The following is a 20,645-nucleotide window of genomic DNA, read 5'->3' on the forward strand; positions in this document are numbered from 1 at the left end:
AGTGTACAGTCAGAAAGCAGATTAGCAGTTACACCAGTGGGCCCCGTGGCAATAAATTAATAAAACCAAAAGCTTACCTTGACTTGGAAGAGTTCCAGTGTTGGATAGTCATAGCCAGCTAGCTAATGTAGCATCCCTCTGTTTGAGCCAGGTGTTTGAGTAGGCTAAACTAGCTAGCTGCATTCACTAGCTAACTGAAAGTGAAAGTAAAAAGAAATACAACCAAATATCTCTCTCTCTCTCTCTCTCTCTCTCTCTCTCTCTCTCTCTCTCTCTCTCTCTCTCTCTCTCTCTCTCTCTCTATCTCTCTCTGTCTCTTTCTCTCTCTCTCTCTTTCTCTTTTGCTTGTCCTTAATTTTGGAAGAAATTAATTTGTTAAAAACTGTTCAACTATTGTCTCTCTCTCTCTCTGAGTCAACTACTCACCACATTTTATGCAAGATAGCTATAGCTTATGCTTTCAATACTACATTCATTCTCTGATCCTTTGACTGGGTGGACAATGTGATAGGTAGGAGAACATCCTCCGGAAGTTGTCATAATTATTGTGGAAGGGGTGAAGAACCATGAGCCTCCTAGGTTTTGTATTGAAGTCAATGTACCTAGAGGAGGATAGAAGCTAGGTGACCTTTAGTAGTGGTTTCTTTGCAGCAATTAAACCATGAAGGCCTGATTCACAGTCCCCTCTGAACAGTTGATGTTGAGATGTGTCTGTTACTTGAACTCTGCAAATAATTTATTTGAGCTGCAATTTCTGAGGCTGGTAACTCTATTGAACTTATCCTCTGCAGCAGAGGTAACTCTGGGTCTTCCATTCCTGTGGCGGTCCTCATGAGAGCCAGTTTCATCATACCGCTTGATAGTTTTTGTGACTGCACTTGAAGAAACTTTCAAAGTTCTTGAAATGTTCCGTATTGACTGACCTTCATGTCTTAAAGTAATGATGGGCTGTCATTTCTCTTTGCTTATTTGAGCTGTTCTTGCCATAATATGGACATGGTCTTTTACCAAATAGGGAGATCATACCCCCAAGACATGCTAAACTCCCGGTATTGGTAATGGTGAGAGGTTAGCATGTCTGGGGGTATGATCTTTGACCCAATGTAACTTTCTCACTCATCATTATTCACGATTATCCGTAATCATGGTAGCATCCACATTAATGTAGAAGTGTTTAGAAACATATTCTATTCTTATTTATAATAAAAGTGACTCCAAAATGACAAAATTTTACCATTCAATTCGCAATTCAACGGCTCAGACACGAGACATATGTGGCAGGATCTACAGACAATCGCGGACTACAAAGGGAAAACCAGCCAGGACACCGTCGTCTTGCTTCCAGACAAGCTAAACACCTTCACCGCCCGCTTTGAGGATAACACAGTGCCACCGACGCAGCCCGCTACCAAGGACTGTGGGCTCTCCTTCTCCGAGGCCGACGTGAGTAAGACATTTAAGCGTGTTAACCCTCGCAAGGCTGCCGGCCCAGACGGCATCCCTAGCCGCGTCCTCAGAGCTTGCACAGACCAGCTGGCTGGAGTGTTTACGGACATATTCAAACTCTCCCTATCCCAGTCTGCTGTCCCCACTTGCTTCAAGATGTCCACCATCGTTCCTGTACCCAAGAAAGCAAAGGTAACTGAACTAAATGACTATCGCCCCGTAGCACTCACTTCTGTCATCATGAAGTGCTTTGAGAGGCTAGTTAAGGCTCATATCACCTCTACCTTACCTGACACCCTAGACCCACTTCAATTTGGTTACCGCCCCAATAGATCCACAGACGATGCAATCACCATCGCACTGCACACTGCCCAATCCCATCAGGACAAGAGGAATACCTATGTAAGAATGCTGTTCATTGACTATAGCTCAGCATTCAACACCATAGTATCCTCTAAGCTCATCATTAAGCTCGGGGCCCTGGGTCTGAACCCCGACCTGTGAAACTGGGTCCTGGACTTCCTGACGGGCCTCCCCCAGGTGGTAAAGGTAGGAAACAACACCTCCAATTCGCTGATCCTAAACACAGGGGCCCCACAAGGGTGCATGCCCAGCCCCCTCCTGTACTCCCTGTTCACCCATGACTGCATGGCCACGCACACCTCCAACTCAATCATCAAGTTTGCAGACGACACAACAGTAGAGGCCTGATTCCCAACAATGACGAGACAGCCTACAAAGAGGAGGATGAGGGCCCAATGTCAACAAAAGAAAGGAGCTGATCGTGGACTTCAGGAAACAGCAGAGGGAGCATGCCCCTATCCACATCGACGGGACCGCGGTAGAGAAGGCTTCAAGTTCCTTGGCGTACACATCACTGACGATCTGAAATGGTCCACCCACACAGACAGTGTGGTGAAGAAGGCGCAACAGCGCCTCTTCAACCTCAGGAGACTGAAGACATTTGGCTTGGCACCTAAAACCCTCACAAACTTTTACAGATGCACAATTGAGAGCATCCTGTCGGGCTGTATCACCACCTGGTACGGCAACTGCACCGCAGGGCTCTCCAGAGGGTGGTGCGGTCTGCCCAACACATCACCGGGGGCAAACTACCTGCCCTCCAGGACACCTACAGCACCCGATGTCACAGGAAGGCCAAAAAGATAATCAAGGACAACAACCACTCAATCCACTGCCTGTTCACCCCGCTATCATCCAGAAGGTGAGGTCAGCACAGGTGCGCCAAAGCTGGGACCGAAAGACTGAAAAACAGCTTCTATCTCAAGGCCATCAGACTGTTAAATAGCCATCACTAGGAGGCTTCCACCCGGTTACGTAACCCTGCACCTTAGAGGCTGCTGCCCTAGACTTGAAATCACTGGCCACTTTAATAATGGAACACTAGTCACTTTAATAATGTTTACATATTTTTGCTTTACTCATCTCATATGTATATACTGTATTCTATTCTACTGTATTCTAGTCAATGCCACTCCGACATTGCTCGTCCTAATATTTCTATATTTCTTAATTCCATTCTTTTACTTTTAGATTGTGTATATTATGTGTATTGTTGTGAATTGTTGATACTACTGCACTGTTGGAGCTAGAAACACAAGCATTCCGCTACACCCGCAATAACATTTGCTAAACATGGGTATGTGACCAATACAATTTGATTTGATTTGATTTGATTTAAATTGGGCACTAAATAATCTGAAACAGAACCAAAACAAACAGCAAATGCATCTAACAAGTTTGTAGAGTCACAAGCTTGATGTAGTCATTGCATGCTAATATGGGACCAAATATTACACTTTTGACTACTTTATTAATAAGAATCTATAGGGGTGTCAATAACTTTGACCCCTACCTTTTTGAGAAAAAAAAGTATTACTTGTTAAACAAAATCTCTTTCTCTGAGCAATTGTATTAGTATAAAATAATATAATTTCCCAATATTTTTGAGCATACAATATACCTCAGTATTTGAATTATTTATTTTATACAGTTGTTATTGCTAATCTTTATCAAGGGTGTCAATAATTTCTGACTCCACTGTACATGGTAAAGACATAATCATACCATAAAGATGCCCTGTTAGATCCTCTTGCTAAGTATAGCATAGTATTCCCATTATGCAGTTTAGGTAATTTATCACAGCTATAATTCATCTCTACAGTAAGAGTTTGCATAATATTATTAAAAAGTTGTCGTTGGTCCACAATCAAGGATGACAATAGTTGTGGCTGAACTGTGTTGTTGGACCCTCTCTATCAATCTGTCTCTCAGTCTCTGGGTGTTTCTCCACCCATATCCTCCCACCCTCGTTGAGACATTGAGATATTGCATGTGTAGAGAGAGGTTGAGTGGCATGGCTCCTTGTTTACATACCTGAGTGTGAATTCATCTGAGGCAAAGAGAGCTGTGTTAGAGACAGATGTGCAGGGGAGGATGTCAGAATGATTTTCACTTCACCATTGAAGGAATGTGTATTCTTAGGCGCAAACCCATGATTTTGCTATTGTCTTAAAGGCCCAGTGAAGTCAAAAAACTTCATTTTCCTGTGTTTTATTTATATTTCCACACTATGAGGTTGAAATAATACTGAAAATGATGACGATGCCTGTTTAGTGTAAGAGCTGTTTGAAAAGACCGCCTGAAATTTCAGCCTGTTTTGGTGGGATGGAGTTTTGGCCTGCCTGGTGACATCTCTGCTAATAACAGCTAGTTTCCAGTTTTCCCTTCCCCACTCAGACCACTCCCAGACAGTCCTTGCAAAATTATTGCTTGAGAAATTGCTCTTTGCTAAGAAGCAATTTTTTTTATGCGAGTAAAGTCATACCGTATAAAAGAAAATCATGACAGCTATGATGGAAAGAGGAAGTTTATAAATGCTGACAGATAATTTGTTTGTTCAACATGGTGGGATCTTTTTATATCGGTAAAATTAAAGATGCACTATGCAGAAATCGCTCTGCCGTTTTCTGGTTGCAAAAATTCGAATAGTTCACCTAATTTCAGTATATGACAAAACAAGCAAGTATAGTGTGTAGAGAATCATTTTACCATCTAAACCGCTGTAAAATATATTTTCCATAACCCAAAATATATTATTTTCAGCTGTTTGAAGCTGGTGTACACAACCAAAAGTAAAACACGCAAAAACTAAACTTAAGAACAGGAAGCATATAAATAATGCACATAGAACAGATCTACCGCTTCTTAGACTTGCTTTCAATGAGAATGACAGATCTATAACTCACATTTCTATGTGAATTTGGTCAGGTATTGAAAAAAGTTACATATTGCAGCTTTATTTATGCAAGAAATGACTGTGGAAACACCTTTAAACATGGGGCACTTGATGATATGCAGTGGTGGAAAAAGTTACCTTTAATAGAAAATGGCTCAAGTAAAAGTGAAAGTCACTCAGAAAAATACTACTTGAGTAAAAGTCTAAAAGTATTTGGTTTTAAATATACTTAAGTATAAAAAGTAAATCTAATTGCTAAAATATACTTAAGTATCAAAAGTAAAAGTAAAAGTATCAATAATTTCAAATTGCTTGTATTAAGCAAACCAGACCTTTTTTTTTTACGGATAGCGAGGGGCGCACTCCAACACAATTTATAAACGAAGCATGTGTGTTTAGTGAGTCCGCCAGATCAGAGGCAGTAGGGATGACCAGGGATGTTCTCTTGATAAGTGCGTGAATTGGACCATTTACCTGTCCTGCTAAGCATTCAAAATGTTACTAGTACTTTTGGGTGTCAGGGAAAATGTATGGAGTAAAAAAGTACATTATTTTCTTTAGGAATGTAGTGAAGTAAAAGTTGTCGAACATATAAATAGTAAAGTAAAGTACAGATGCCCCAAAGAACGACGTAAGTAGTACTTTAAATAATTTTTACTTAAGTACTTTACACCGCTGATGATATGGTGTGTGGTCTTCCCTCTATGACTCGGGAAACCATGCAGTTTATTAGGCTACAGATGAAATAAGTTATGATGAACTTCACAGGGTGGTGAAAGTGCACGGTGATGAGCTTGATGCACCTCTCCAATTAATATTGAGGGTCTTATTCTGGTGACATGATGATCGATGCTTAACTTATCCATAATAATCTCATCATGTAGACTAACCTACCCGCACTGTAACTGTGAGCTGAGTGCCCGGACCAGAGTAGGCACATTTGCTATTTAACACAACAGTTTTCGGTAGAGTTGAAAATGCGATGGAAACACAATTTGTATTCAGTACATGAAAACCTAAGGGAACATTTTGTGTGCACTAGGTCATTACACACTGATTCTTATCCCCAACAAGTCAGTTTAGTGAAAACACAATACTGGTGGGAAAATGTGCATATTTTATTTATGCATATTGTAGAATATTCGCATGAAAATCTGTCGCCAATCGGATAAAAACCTAGCTAGTAAGGTACGTCATTGTTACCCAGAAATGATTTGGTATTGAGATCAAAACGGCTGCATTGGGCCTTTAACGAATCTCTCTCTTTCAAACCCGGCTGGAGAAAAGCTATTCTCAGCCAAGTTTCATACAGTGCTTGAATAATGTACTCTGACAGGAGGTGTGTGTGTGTGTGTCCGTGTGTGTGTGTACATTTTTTTTGGGGGAGGATTGTACTTTTTAACAAGCTGTCAGATCAACCTGTTTTACCACAAGACTTCCAAATGGCATAGAAAAGGTTATGCACCGTGAATTAGACACATTCATTTGTCTGTATGCTCCCAGAATGGCTATTGACTAATATAGAAAATTAAATGGACAACCCTCCAAATTATACATAAAAACAAAATAGATTTTCTACCATGCACATGCTGGATTACTTACAATGATACAGCAAACCATTTTTGGAAAATAATCCTATTTGAATCAGCACTTCATTTATTTTAATTTTACTAGCTAATATCATCCAGCTTAAATAACATTCCTGTACAGTGCCATTAGATACAGTGACTCCTCTCTAATACCTTCTTCCCCATACATATATATCTGTCTGTTATGTTGTTCAGGGTCAGTTCTGGGTGGTCTGATGGACCTGCAGGCACTGTCCAGAGGAGTGCAGCAGCAGCATCACAACTTGAACCGGACCAGGACCAGGAGGGCCCGGGCCCGACGCCAGGCCCACGAAGAACATGAGCTGTTCAACATGGAGGTTCTACTGGGGGTGGACTCCTCCGTGGTCCACTTCCATGGCAGAGAGAACATCCAGAAGTACCTCCTCACCCTCATGAACATAGTAAGTACCATATACTGCATTACACTACACTACACTACATAACACTACACTACATAACACTACACTATGCTACACTACACTACATAACACTACACTACATAACACTACACTACATAACACTACACTACGCTACACTACACTACATAACACTACACTGCATAACACTACACTACACTATGCTACACTACACTACATAACACTACACTACATAACACTACACTACATAACACTACACTACATAACACTACACTACGCTACACTACACTACATAACACTACACTGCATAACACTACACTACACTATGCTACACTACACTACATAAGACTACACTACATAACACTACACTACACAACCCTATGCTACAATATACTACACTACATAACACTACACTACACTACATAAGACTACACTACATAACACTACACTACACTTAACAACACTATACTATACTATAGTATACTACACTACACTACACAACATTACAATACACAACACTACACTACGTAACACTATACTATACTACACTACACTACATAACACTATACTACATAACACTAAACTACACTACATAACACAACACTACATTACACTACATAACACTACACTACATAACACAACACTACACTACACTACATAACACTACACTACACTACAGTGTACATAACATTGTACTCCTGAGTGGCGCAATGGTCTAAGGCACTGCATCACAGTGCTAACTGTGCCACTAGAGATCCTGGTTCGAATCCAGGCTCTGTCGCAGCCGGCCGCGACCGGGAGACTCATGGGCGGCGCACAATCGGCCCAGCGTCGTCCAGGGTAGGGGAGGGAATGGCCGGCAGGGATGTAGCTCAGTTGATAGAGCATGGCGTTTGCAACGCCAGGGTTGTGGGTTCGATTCCCACGGGGGGCCAGTATAAAAAAAAAGATGTATTCACTAACTGTAAGTCGCTCTGGATAAGAGCGTCTGCTAAATGACTAAAATGTAAATGTAATTACACTACACTACATTACACTCCATTTCCACCTCTGAGGTGATTTTTTTCTGCCACAAAATCATTCTCCAACCTGTGCTTCACGTTTCCATGTGTTTCATGTGTTTTCCCCTTTTTAATATTAGCCTTTTCCACCACCCATTTCTCCTCAGATGAATGTACAGTAGATCCTGTGTGAGACCTTGTAGCATTATTAATTTTATTATAATGATTTTCTAGCACTCTGGCCTCTCCGGCTTCAATCAGCCAGCTACCTAGCTAGTGAATACGAGCTAACAGAATCAGCCAGCTACCTGGCCAGTGAATACAAGCTAACAGAATCAGCCAGCTACCTGGCCAGTGAATACGAGCTAATAGAATCAGCCAGCTACCTAGCCAGTAAATACGAGCTAACAGAATCAGCCAGCTACCTGGCCAGTGAATACGAGCTAACAGAATCAGCCAGCTACCTGGCCAGTGAATACGGGCTAACAGAATCAGCCAGCTACCTAGCTCGTGAATACGAGCTAACAGAATAAGCTAGCTACCTGGCCAGTGAATACGAGCTAACATAATCAGCCAGCTACTTAGCCAGTGAATACGAGCTAACAGAATCAGCCAGCTACCTAGCCAGTGAATATGAGCTAACAGAATCAGCCAGCTACCTAGTTAGTGATTACGAGCTAGCAGAATCAGCCAGCTACCTAGTTAGTGAATACGAGCTAACAGAATCAGCCAGCTACCTAGCTAGTGAATACGAGCTAACAGAATCCAGCCCAAGCCCTCCGGTGGGTCAGGACAGGGGCCGGTGCTAATGAGGGCCCTGCTGCAAGGGTTATTAACACAGGATTGGTGATGGGGTGGGGGGCATGGGCAGGGGGCAGATCCAGGAAGAGATATGGAGAGAGGAGGGGAGGAATGAAACGGGGGACGGGAGATTCGTGTGAGAGGAACATAGAGAGACGGGTGCGATGGGAGTCTTGTAAATACTGATCATATGATTATTTTATTTTGCCAAGGGAGGAAATGGCTTCACAGCTGTATCTGTAACAGCAGGCCTTTACTATTTCTCTTGATTCAGTAGAGTACTATTCACTCTGCATGAATTGGAAAGCTTCATGACAGCTCATTTTCTAGAAATATCAGCGGTGAAATCTTATATGAAAAACAAGATCAAATGCACGGCCCAGAAACACACTGTAGGACAGTTTTGTTATTCCTCATTGAGAGGAGTCATTTAGCCGTAACATGTTATCCACTGAAGCAGAGGAAGAGGTTGAATCCAACAAAATCAATTCTCACTTAAAACGGTGCACCCAGAAATCATGTTGCTCTGCCTGACAGTGGTGACCGTTCAGTGACCCCCACTCAGGTCAACAGAAATATTATGAGACAGACAGACAGACAGACAGACAGACAGACAGACAGACAGACAGACAGACAGACAGACAGACAGACAGACAGGCAGGCAGGCAGGCAGACAGACAGACAGACAGACAAACATAGTTATTATAGATGCCTATAGTCAGTGTTATAGATCATTATAAAGGGTGTTATAAAGCATGTACTTCATAGAAAGTGTTATTAAAAACATTAGCCAACTCCAGTTCATTCTGAATGCTGCAGCACTTGTGCTAGCTAAGACCAGAAAGAGAGTACCCATACCACCCGTTTTAAAGTCCCTGTATTGGTTGCCTGTTAGTTTTATAGTTGATTTTAAAATTGCTTTAATTATTTTTTAAAGCATTACATGGCCTTAAACCGGAATACATGTCTGATATATTTTTAACATACGTGCTTGGTCGGTCCCTCTGATCTTCTGGCACTGGTCTTTTAGTCGTTCAGAAGGTCCGAACCAAAACTTTTGGTGAGGCTGCTTTCAGTCACTATGGTCCTGGTTTTTTAGGCTGCTTTCAGTCACTATGGTCCTGGACTTTGAGGCTGCTTTCAGTCACTATGGTCCTGGACTTTGAGGCTGCTTTCAGTCACTATGGTCCTGTTTTTTTAGGCTGCTTTCAGTCACTATGGTCCTGGACTTTGAGGCTGCTTTCAGTCACTATGGTCCTGGTTTTTGAGGCTGCTTTCAGTCACTATGGTCCTGGACTTTGAGGCTGCTTTCAGTCACTATGGTCCTGGTTTTTGAGGCTGCTTTCAGTCACTATGGTCCTGGACTTTGAGGCTGCTTTCAGTCACTATGGTCCTGGTTTTTGAGGCTGCTTTCAGTCACTATGGTCCTGGTTTTTTAGGCTGCTTTCAGTCACTATGGTCCTGGACTTTGAGGCTGCTTTCAGTCACTATGGTCCTGGTTTTTGAGGCTGCTTTCAGTCACTATGGTCCTGGACTTTGAGGCTGCTTTCAGTCACTATGGTCCTGGTCTTTGGAACAGCCTGCCAGAAGATCTTAGGGCCCTCATTAAAATGCAAATCAATTTATAACATTTTTGACATGCGTTTTATTTAATTTTTTTGTTGTTATTCTGTCTCTCACTGTTCAAATAAACCTACCATTAAAATTATAGATTGGTCATTTCTTTGTCAGTGGGCAAACGTACAAAATCAGCAGGGGATCAAATACTTTTTTCCCTCACTGTATTGTGTTTTTATCTTTCTCAACTTGTATTATTTTATTTGTTAAGCACTTTGAAATGCATCCTCTGTTAGGAATTTGCTGTATAAATAAAGTTTGATTTGCAGACATTCAGACAGACAGACAGGCTCAGGTGCAGCTGGCCCCGCCCATCAGGAGTGAGTTGCCCAGCCCCGGGCCCCAGGAGGTTTCTACCAAGGACATATTCTGAAGGTTGCTTAGCAACTTATGTAGAAGAAGAGGAGAGAGAGCTAGAGAGCATGAGGGAGACAGGCAGTGTTCTCCTGACTGGTGACTGGTGACTGGTCCTTAACGGCTCTGATAGACTCCCTTTGGAGTCTTGTGCATTGGTGCCAATTCAACTGCATTCAATTGCATAATACATAGAGGATTCAGTGTATCAGGTATCTGAACTCCAACGCAAATTCTATAATATTGTCATTTTAGTCTTTGTCAAGAAACCCTGTAATGGCTCATTGTAAAATCGTAAGATGGCTGCCACATGTGTAATAGATTCAATCTGATATGATAATACAGCTAAAGATTTTCCTTCAGAGTTGGTTTTTGCATTATCCCATTTTTTCTCTCCTCCCTCCCTCGAGTCTCTCTCTCTTCTTCTCTCTCTCGCTCTCGCTCTCGCTCTCTCTCTCTCTCTCTCTCTCTCTCTCTCTCTCGCTCTTGCTCTCGCTCTCGCTCTCGCTCGCTCTCTCTCTCTCTCTCTCTCTCTCTCTCTCTCTCTCTCTCTCTCTCTCTCTCTCTCTCTCTCTCTCTCTCTCTCTCTCTCGCTCTCGCTCTCGCTCTCGCTCTCTCTCACGCTTTCTCTCTCTCTCTATCTCTCTGTCTCCATCCACCTCTGTCTCCCACTGTCAAACTCCCAAGCTGTTTCATGGAACTCAAATTTTCAACAAAAATAATCCCTTTTTGTCAGTCAGTCTGTCAGTGTGTCAATCTGTCAGTCAGTTAGTCTGTCTGTTTGTCTGTCTGTCTGTCTGTCTGTCAGTTAGTCAGTCTGTTGGTGTGTCAGTCTGTCAGTCTGTCAGTCAGTCAATGTGTCAGTCAGTCAGTGTGTCAGTCAGTCTGTCAGTCAGTCAGTCAGTCAGTGTGTGTCTGTCAGTCTGTCAGTCAGTCAGTGTGTCAGTCAGTCAGTGTGTCAGTCAGTTTGTCAGTCAGTCTGTCAGTCTGTCAGTCAGTCAGTCAGTCAGTCAGTCAGTGTGTCAGTCAGTCAGTCAGTGTGTCAGTCAGTCAGTGTGTCAGTCAGTCAGTCAGTGTGTCCGTCAGTCTGTCTGTCTGTCTGTCAGTCAGTCTGTCTGTCAGTCAGTCAGTCAGTGTGTCAGTCTGTCAGTCAGTCAGTGTGTCAGTCAGTCAGTCAGTGTGTCAGTCAGTGTGTCAGTCAGTCAGTCTGTCTGTCTGTCTGTCAGTCAGTGTGTCAGTCTGTGTGTCAGTCAGTCAGTCAGTCTGTCAGTCAGTCAGTCGGTGTGTCAGTCAGTCAGTCAGTCAGTCAGTCAGTGTGTCAGTCTGTGTGTCAGTCAGTCAGTGTGTCAGTCAGTCAGTCAGTGTGTCCGTCAGTCTGTCTGTCTGTCTGTCAGTCAGCGTGTCAGTCTGTGTGTCAGTCAGTCAGTCAGTCAGTGTGTCAGTCAGTCAGTCAGTCAGTGTGTCAGTCAGTCAGTCAGTCAGTGTGTCAGTCAGTCAGTCAGTCAGTGTGTCAGTCAGTCAGTCAGTCAGTGTGTCAGTCAGTCAGTGTGTCAGTCAGTCAGTTAGTCTCTATCTGCTCCCTGTTGTCCTCTCCTGGCCTCATTAGAGCAGGGGACTGCCCTCCCTCTATACCTCTACATCTCTCTCTCACACACAGATAACTCCTCGCTCTCCCTGCACTGTGTTGTGGGCCTCCTCCCCAGGGGCCCTGGCCTGGACAGGAAGATGAGTAAGTGAATAATGAGACAGAGACTTAGGTGTGACAGACAGACAGAGAGACAGACAGACAGAGAGACAGGCAGGCAGGGAGACAGACAGACAGACAGAGACAGACAGACAGACAGAGAGACAGGCAGGCAGGGAGACAGACAGACAGACAGACAGAGAGACAGGCAGGCAGAGAGACAGGCAGGCAGATATTGATATCACTTGTTAAATCCACTTCAATCAGTGTAGATGAAGGGGAGGAGACAGGTTAAAGAAGGATTTTTAAGCCTTGAGACAATTGAGACATGGATTGTTTATGTGTGCCATTTAGAGGGGGAATGGGCAAGACAAAATATTTGAACGGGGTATGGTAGAAGGTGCCAGGCCAGGCGCACCGGTTTGTGTCAAGAACTGCAACGCCGCTGGGTTTTTCACGCTCAACAGTTTCCTGTGTGTATCAAGAATGGGCCACCACCCAAAGGACATCCAGCCAACTTGACACAACTGTGGGAAGCATTGGAATCAACATGGGCCAGCATCCCTGTGGAACGCTTTCGACACCTTGTAGAGTCCATGCCTCGATGATTTGAGGCTGTTCAGAGGGCAAAAGTGGGTGCAACTAGGGCTGTTGCGGTAACCGTAGTACCGCCACACCGGCGGTCACGAGTCATGAAGGCAGTCAAATTCCACATGACCGTTTAGTCACGGTAATTAGGCTTCTCCAAGCTCTGATGCTGCTGCTGGTCATTAGTAGCCTACCAAACTTGCTAACTGCCTGGTAGTCAGCACTCTATTGTCCCTCTAATCACTCTGACATCAATGCAAATGTAATCGAAAATCTAATCGAACATTTCATGAGAGCCCATGAGCTCATGTTGTGCAACATTTCTATAGGCTATGCAACTGCAGGAGAAAACAGAGTGATGGCCTCTAGCTTTCTATAGGCTAGGTCTACTATATTTATTTCTCAACTTTTCTAATATTAAGCACATTGCTTCTCTGGCTGGCATGAAAATGAACCACGGGAAAAGCATCCTTCATTTGCTTATTAAGTGCATAGATGACATGTTTTCCCGCTGCCCCTGTTTCGATACAGGTACATGATAATGGTCCATTCTAAATCAAAACAAATTTCACACATATATTATTTAGTATATGTAAAGGCAAGATTAAATCAAGAATAGTCTGATGGGTGACAATATTAGCCTATCACTTGTGAATTATATATTATCACTTGTGAATGATGCCCAACATAAAAAACAATGCCGTTTTTTTCCGACTTTTTGAATCAGGTTAAAGGTTAAAGAAGGACACCTCATGTAGCCTAGCCCATAGGCCTATATGTTTTGATAAATTGGCCAAATAACTTCTTAAAATTAAGCACATGAATCCACTTTACAAGGGGTGTAGAGCCTAACTTAAGCAGAGCGTGAGTTTCAAGTTTGGGGAAGATAATTTTCACCATAACAATGCACCTTTATAATAAAAGCATTACATGCATAATTGCGTTTGCGGTCACTTTTGATAATGGTGTTTTCCTGTTTATGGAACATTCCTGCTTATAGCCTACTGCCATGTGTGCATTGCTGTGCTTATAATGTGAAGAAATAGCCTAATAGTTTATTAACATTTTAAGCTAAACGTTCTGATCTGTTGCGTCAGCCACATTGCATAAAAAAGTTTGATGCTAGTGGTTGTATTAATTTGGGATCTATCGCATCCCACAACTGTCCCAGACTATGTTTGGAATATTTATTTATTGCACAGAATAGAATAGGTTGACTTGTGTACTATGGGGGATAGTAGATTGACGTAGGCTAGTGCTTTTACTGTTCGTTAGGCCTACTCATCTTGTTGGCTGACGAAAAGTGAATGTGGACAGTTCTTCCAATATCTTCAATATGCACCTCGGAATTGGATAAGGACACGCGCAGTTGCGTCCCCGATGTGTCTGTCTTCACTTGTAGCCTGTATGAAAGATCCGATCAGGTGATGGAGAGCCATGTGAGTGAGAGATGCTTCAGTGTGCGCAGCATTCAGAGAGAAGGTCACAACGCAGCACTCCGGGCCAAGGGCACAATGGCCACTGGCCGCAAAAGGCATGGATCTATTTAGGGTGCTTTACGGACACAAAGAGGGGATGCTGCTGTGAAATTCGAGGCATTATCAAGTGCTTGTCAAATTGTAAATGAGAGACTGATGAAGTGTGTACAGCCTGCGCAAAAAACACCAAAGCAGAGCTCATGCCTTTCAAGTGACTTTTTTCAAATCATCATTAGAGTCGCATCATGCAGCCTTACAATGTATTAAAAATCAAAACATATTGCCCAATGTTTGTAGAACAACTAAAGTTACATTAATAACTTTAAATTAAGCATATAGGAGGACCTATTTCTTTGTTAACCGCTCAACACAGAATAGCCGCATGTGCGCACTCCCTCAAATTGTTTGGAGAAAATATCCTTTACGTTTTATTCAGCTTTGTTCAATTGCTTTGTTCAATTCCGTGGCATTATTTTTTATTCTAAGCAAATCTTGTCTGCTAAATGAACTAGTGTAGCCCACAGCCATTTGGCATAGCCAGATCAGGACCTAACATCCAATCAAATCAAATCACATACACATATTTAGCAGATGTTATTGCGTGTGTAGCGAAATTCTACACCCGCAACAAAAGGACAACTCAGAGTATCTATTATGTTCTTCTGAAATAGACTACATTTTCTTCATATCATGCTTCTTTAGACCTGTCTAAAATACATAATGGATTTATTGTGAAGGTGTAGGCTATATTACATGGATTTATTAAACTTTTTAAAATGTGGATGTTCCAAAAGTCTGCATCAGTGGCTTGTAGGCTATGTGTGGAAGCTAGGAGATTCCCAATGTGTTTATGTTAATTAACGGTAAATTACTGTGAGACCGACACTTATTTGCTTGAAATCACCGGCTGACGAAATTTCGTGACCGCCACAGCCCTAGGTGCAACTCAATATTAGTGTTCCTAATGTTTTGTACCCTAAGTGTATGTGTGGAGACGTTTTGAATAGGACCTCCTCTCAGAGAGAGAGAGACACATTTATATGACATTACAAGAAGAGCCTTTCTGGGGAAGAGGTGCATTTCTGGGGAAGAGGTGCATTTCTAGAAAGAGGAGCATTTCTGGGGAAGAGGTGTATTTCTAGAAAGAGGAGCATTTCTGGGGAAGAGGTGCATTTCTAGAAAGAGGAGCATTTCTGGGGAAGAGGTGCTTTTCTAGAAAGAGGAGCATTTCTGTGGAAGAGGTGCATTTTCTGGGGTGCCAATTAATGAGGCATTGATAAAATTCCAACATATCAATGTCAGATGGAGACGTACCAGGGTCCCGTTAACCGTCTTCTCCTGCACTATATATTTTACATTTACATTTTAGTCATTTAGCAGACGCTCTTATCCAGAGCGACTTACAGGAGCAATTAGGGTTAAGTGCCTTGCTTAAGGGCACATCGACAGATTTTTTTACCCTCTAAGCTACCTGCCGCCCCGGCCTCTCTCAAATACGTCAGGCAGGTGATATGCATTCCAAATGTCCATGTTTCTGGTATTAATGCCAACTCTAGAATGTATTTCTAGCCAATCAGAAATGAGTATTCAACAATTCTGTGGTATAAGATCATGTACTGTATTGTCAGGCCACATGTGTCTATTTGTCTGTCTGTCTGTCTCTGCAGGTGAATGAGATTTACCAAGATGGTACCCTGGGTGCCCACATCAATGTGGTTCTGGTCCGGATCATCATGTTGTGTCCTGCCAAGGTAAGACACAGTAGGCCTCAGTCATTCACTAACATGGTCAGCAGATGTAACCTGTAGGAGATAGACTGATCCCCATGTCAGAATCCTCCTGTACTCTGGGATTGGGGTGGGGCTCTGTTGGAGCATAGGGGTTTGGTGTGGGGGTTGATGTGGTAGGAGGTCAGTTTGTGTTGTTGTGTTGTGCCCTCTCCTTGTCTGTCTGTATAACGTTTAAAATGGCAAATAATTAAACAAAAAAATTATATATATAAAAAAAAAAAAAAATCCACCTATACTATATCTACTTTTGGTAACAGTGCATTTAATTGTAAAACCCTGTTACTACAGTGAGGGAAAACAGTATTTGATCCCCTGCTGATTTTGTACGTTTGCCCACTGACAAAGACATGATCAGTCTATAATTTTAATGGTAGGTTTATTTGAACAGTGAGAGACAGAATAACAACAAAAAAATCCAGAAAAACACATGTCAAAAATGTTATAAATTGATTTGCATTTTAATGAGGGAATTTAAGAGTACCACCTACTTGCTAGCAGGATGTGCCAGGAATACTTTGGGGGAAAAGCCCTTTCAATGCACTGCAGACATACTGGGAAATATACAAATATGTTGTCAACATCCACTTATAGAGTTTGTAAGAAGGGACTGAGGTGATGTGGTGACAGTTAGTCCTTTCCTGAGGTGATGTGGTGACAGTTAGTCCTTTCCTGAAGTGATGTGTTGACAGTTAGTCCTTTCCTGAGGTGATGTGGTGACAGTTAGTCCTTTCCTGAAGTGATGTGTTGACAGTTAGTCCTTTCCTGAGGTGATGTGGTGACAGTTAGTCCTTTCCTGAGGTGATGTGGTGACAGTTAGTCCTTTCCTGAGGTGATGTGGGGACAGTTCGTCCTTTCCTGAGGTGATGTGGTGACAGTTAGTCCTTTCCTGAGGTGATGTGGTGACAGTTAGTCCTTTTCTGACACGAAGTGGTGACAGTTAGTCCTTTCCTGAGGTGATGTGGGGACAGTTCGTCCTTTCCTGAGGTGATGTGGGGACAGTTGGTCCTTTCCTACGGTGATGTGGTGACAGTTAGTTCTTTCCTGAGGTGATGTGGTGACAGTTAGTCCTTTCCTAAGGTGATGTGGTGACAGTTAGTCCTTTCCTGAGGTGATGTGGTGACAGTTAGTTCTTTCCTGAGGTGATGTGGTGACAGTTAGTCCTTTCCTAAGGTGATGTGGTGACAGTTAGTCCTTTCCTGAGGTGATGTGGTGACAGTTAGTCCTTTCCTGAGGTGATGTGGTGACAGTTAGTCCTTTCCTAAGGTGATGTGGTGACAGTTAGTCCTTTCCTGAGGTGATGTCGTGACAGTTAGTCCCTTCCTGAGGTGATGGGGTGACAGTTGGTCCTTTCCTAAGGTGATGTGGTGACAGTTAGTCCTTTCCTGAGGTGATGGGGTGACAGTTAGTCCTTTCCTGAGGTGATGGGGTGACAGTTAGTCCTTTCCTGAGGTGATGGGGTGACAGTTGGTCCTTTCCTCAGGTGATGGGGTGACAGTTGGTCCTTTCCTAAGGTGATGTGGTGACAGTTAGTCCTTTCCTGAGGTGATGTGGTGACAGTTAGTCCTTTCCTGAGGTGATGGGGTGACAGTTGGTCCTTTCCTAAGGTGATGTGGTGACAGTTAGTCGTTTCCTAAGGTGATGTGGTGACAGTTAGTCCTTTCCTGTATTGGCTCCAGTCTATGAGTCTGATAGAGCTGGGGAACCCGTCTCAGAGTCTGGAGAACGTATGTCGCTGGGCCTTCCTGCAGCAGAAGGAAGACAGGAATGATGCAGAGTACCATGACCACGCCATCTTCCTCACCAGACAGGAGTTTGGCCCCTCCGGCATGCAAGGTACTGGACATACTTATTAATGTGCTCTCATACAATATACACATCAGGTGTGTGGATACAGAATACACACTCCTTCCTCCTTTTCTCTCTCTCTCTCTCTCTCTCTCTCTCTCTCTCTCTCTCTCTCTCTCTCTCTCTCTCTCTCTCTCTTCTCTCTCTCTCTCTCTCTCTCACTTTCTCTCTCTCTCTCTCTCTCTCTCACTTTTTCTCTCTCTTTCACTCTCTCTCTCGCGCTCTCTCTCTCTCTCTATTTCTTTCTCTCACTTTCTCTCTCTCTCTCAGTTCAATTCAAGGGGCTTAATTGGCATGGGAAACATGTTTACATTGCCAAAGCAAGTGAAAAAACTAAAACAAAACAACAACGACAAACAAAGCGAATTAAACAGAACAAAGACAAACACAATCAGACATTAAGAGTAAACATTATTCTTTCTCTTTCTCGTTCTCTTTCTCTCTCTCGTTGCATAGGTTACGCTCCCGTGACGGGTATGTGCCACCCAGTGCGGAGCTGCACTCTCAACCACGAGGACGGCTTCTCCTCTGCCTTCGTGGTGGCACACGAGACTGGACACGTGTGAGACACTTATACACACACCGTTCAACACACAGTATACCCAAACACATGTCTTACTACAGTTAGATGCATTTACATTTTGTAGGTTAACAAGAAACTCTATTGAAAATGAATACAGCACACAGTACACATGCATGCATACTCCCAGACTACTGTTTATTTGACGCAATCCTGTCCTCCCCTGTCAGGCTGGGAATGGAGCATGATGGCCCCCCTGGTAATGAGTGTGGTGACGAGGTGCCCATGGGCAGCATCATGGCCCCTCTGGTGCAGGCTGCTTTCCATCGCTTCCACTGGTCCCGATGCAGTCAGGCGGAGCTCAACAAGTACCTGAAGTGAGTCCAGATCAATCCTGATCTCTCACCTCTCTCTGGTCCCACAGTCAGGACATACACATCTCTACCCCCAGATAAAATGTCTTTATGTTGTCTAATGGTTTTCTACAGATTAGATGAGGTTAATTAGGGAGGGAGGGAGGTTTCTGTGTGTGTATTGCAGCCGTGTGGCTCATCCCTTATGGCAGGGGTTTCAAACATACGGCCTGTGGGTGGTTTGAGTAAATTGTAATTCATATACTTTAAAATGACTAAAACCCAATCGAAACTGTGTAGAAATGATAATGGACCTATGTTCATACAGATCTTGACTGTTCAGCTCGCTAGTAATCACTGTGCACAGTCAATGGACCTACATTCATAGAGTTTCTTGATTGTCCAGCTCGCCAATAATCACTAGACAGTCAAAGAGCATCGAAAATTAAAAAACAAAAAAAGATGGATAGAGAACAGTTTTTTGCAAATTTGACAATTTCTGACACCCCTGCCTTATGGGATTACAGTGTGAAACACTGAAATCTAAACCAAACCCTTCAACTCCAATTAATATGTTTTCCTCCCACAGCTCGTATGACTGTCTCCGTGACGACCCCTTCGACCATGACTGGCCGGCGTTGCCACAGTTACCAGGGATCCACTACTCCATGGACGAGCAGTGTCGCTTTGACTTTGGCGCCGGCTACACCATGTGCAAGGCGGTGAGTCCTTCCTCAACCTCACAGCCATATGTACCCGTATGCCCAACAAGCTGACCAGTCGCCACACCAGCAGTGTCTAGTGCTGCTACCAATTGAATTGAATATCCATCCCTTAGAAAGGCCACCATCTGGGCCCAATCCAACAGAGCCTGAGCGTCACCCAAGCGTCTCTCTAATGACCATCCTCCTTGACGACTTCCTCCTTCACCACTTTGACTAGGTCAGAGTCTGACCATCTTAGCTTTTAAGGCATCCAGGGGAACAAATATGATTTTTATGAACTCATGAGTTAAAGGCAGGCTGTCTTGATCTGTTGGTGCAGTATGACCTGAGTTCAAAGCAGGCTGACTTGATCTGTTGGTGCAGTATGACCTGAGTTCAAAGCAGGCTGACTTGATCTGTTGGTGCAGTATGACCTGAGTTCAAAGCAGGCTGACTCGATCTGTTGGTGCAGTATGACCTGAGTTAAAAGCAGATATGTTGGTGCAGTATGACCTCTTTAGATGAAAAAGAAGAAATACAAAACAATGCTGAAGTTTAATTGTCCCTCTCTGAAGAGGAAAACCACATTTCAGAGTCAGTTATATTCAAATGTTTTTCATTGTTTAGTTTCAAGAAGGCTGAACTATTTGGAGAGATGGTTTTTGTTTGATGTGGAAAGAAGAAAATGAAAACAGCTGTAACAGCGGGTTTCTGGATCACATTCTGGAGTAAATTGGAGGGAGTGCCTATTGGACACTTTGCTTCACTTTCTTGTCAAACTATTTCCTTAGCTGCGAAGGGCGGCCCGTTCAGCAAAGCAGGTAAGGGATCAACCTAGGTCAGACAAGACTGTGTCCATAACTTCTTTGTTGAATGTTGTCCACAAACCATGTAGCTGTTAAGGTGTCTGCCAGGGTGTTTAACCATGTCACTGTCTAGTCTTTGTGACATTAATGTATTTTGTGTCGATCAGGGCTAATATATTATGCATCTGGTGGACTGTAAGGTGACGTATTTTACAGATCTGTCTTCATGTGTATACACACACACACACACACACACACACACACACACGTCACACACACACGTCACACACACACACACACACACACACACACACACACACACACACACACACACACACACACACACACACACACACACACACACACACACACACACACACGTAAACATGCCTCCATGATGTTTTCCATGTCC

The 20,645-nt window shown here is 43.2% G+C and overlaps 1 protein-coding gene across 1 annotated transcript in view; it reads left to right on the forward strand.

The window, feature by feature from the left end:
• LOC121541970 (A disintegrin and metalloproteinase with thrombospondin motifs 2) overlaps positions 1-20,645 on the forward strand; it is a 59,170-nt gene that overhangs the window by 24,106 nt on the left and 14,419 nt on the right. Inside the window, exons 4-9 of the mRNA XM_041851381.2 lie at positions 6,490-6,716; positions 15,883-15,966; positions 17,682-17,838; positions 18,307-18,412; positions 18,601-18,747; positions 19,313-19,445. Of these exons, the coding sequence (XP_041707315.1) occupies positions 6,490-6,716; positions 15,883-15,966; positions 17,682-17,838; positions 18,307-18,412; positions 18,601-18,747; positions 19,313-19,445 (854 nt within the window). The remainder of the gene's footprint in view (positions 1-6,489; positions 6,717-15,882; positions 15,967-17,681; positions 17,839-18,306; positions 18,413-18,600; positions 18,748-19,312; positions 19,446-20,645) is intronic.

This window comes from Coregonus clupeaformis, unplaced genomic scaffold (genome assembly GCF_020615455.1).
Source record: "Coregonus clupeaformis isolate EN_2021a unplaced genomic scaffold, ASM2061545v1 scaf0627, whole genome shotgun sequence".
NCBI classification, from domain to species: domain Eukaryota; kingdom Metazoa; phylum Chordata; class Actinopteri; order Salmoniformes; family Salmonidae; genus Coregonus; species Coregonus clupeaformis.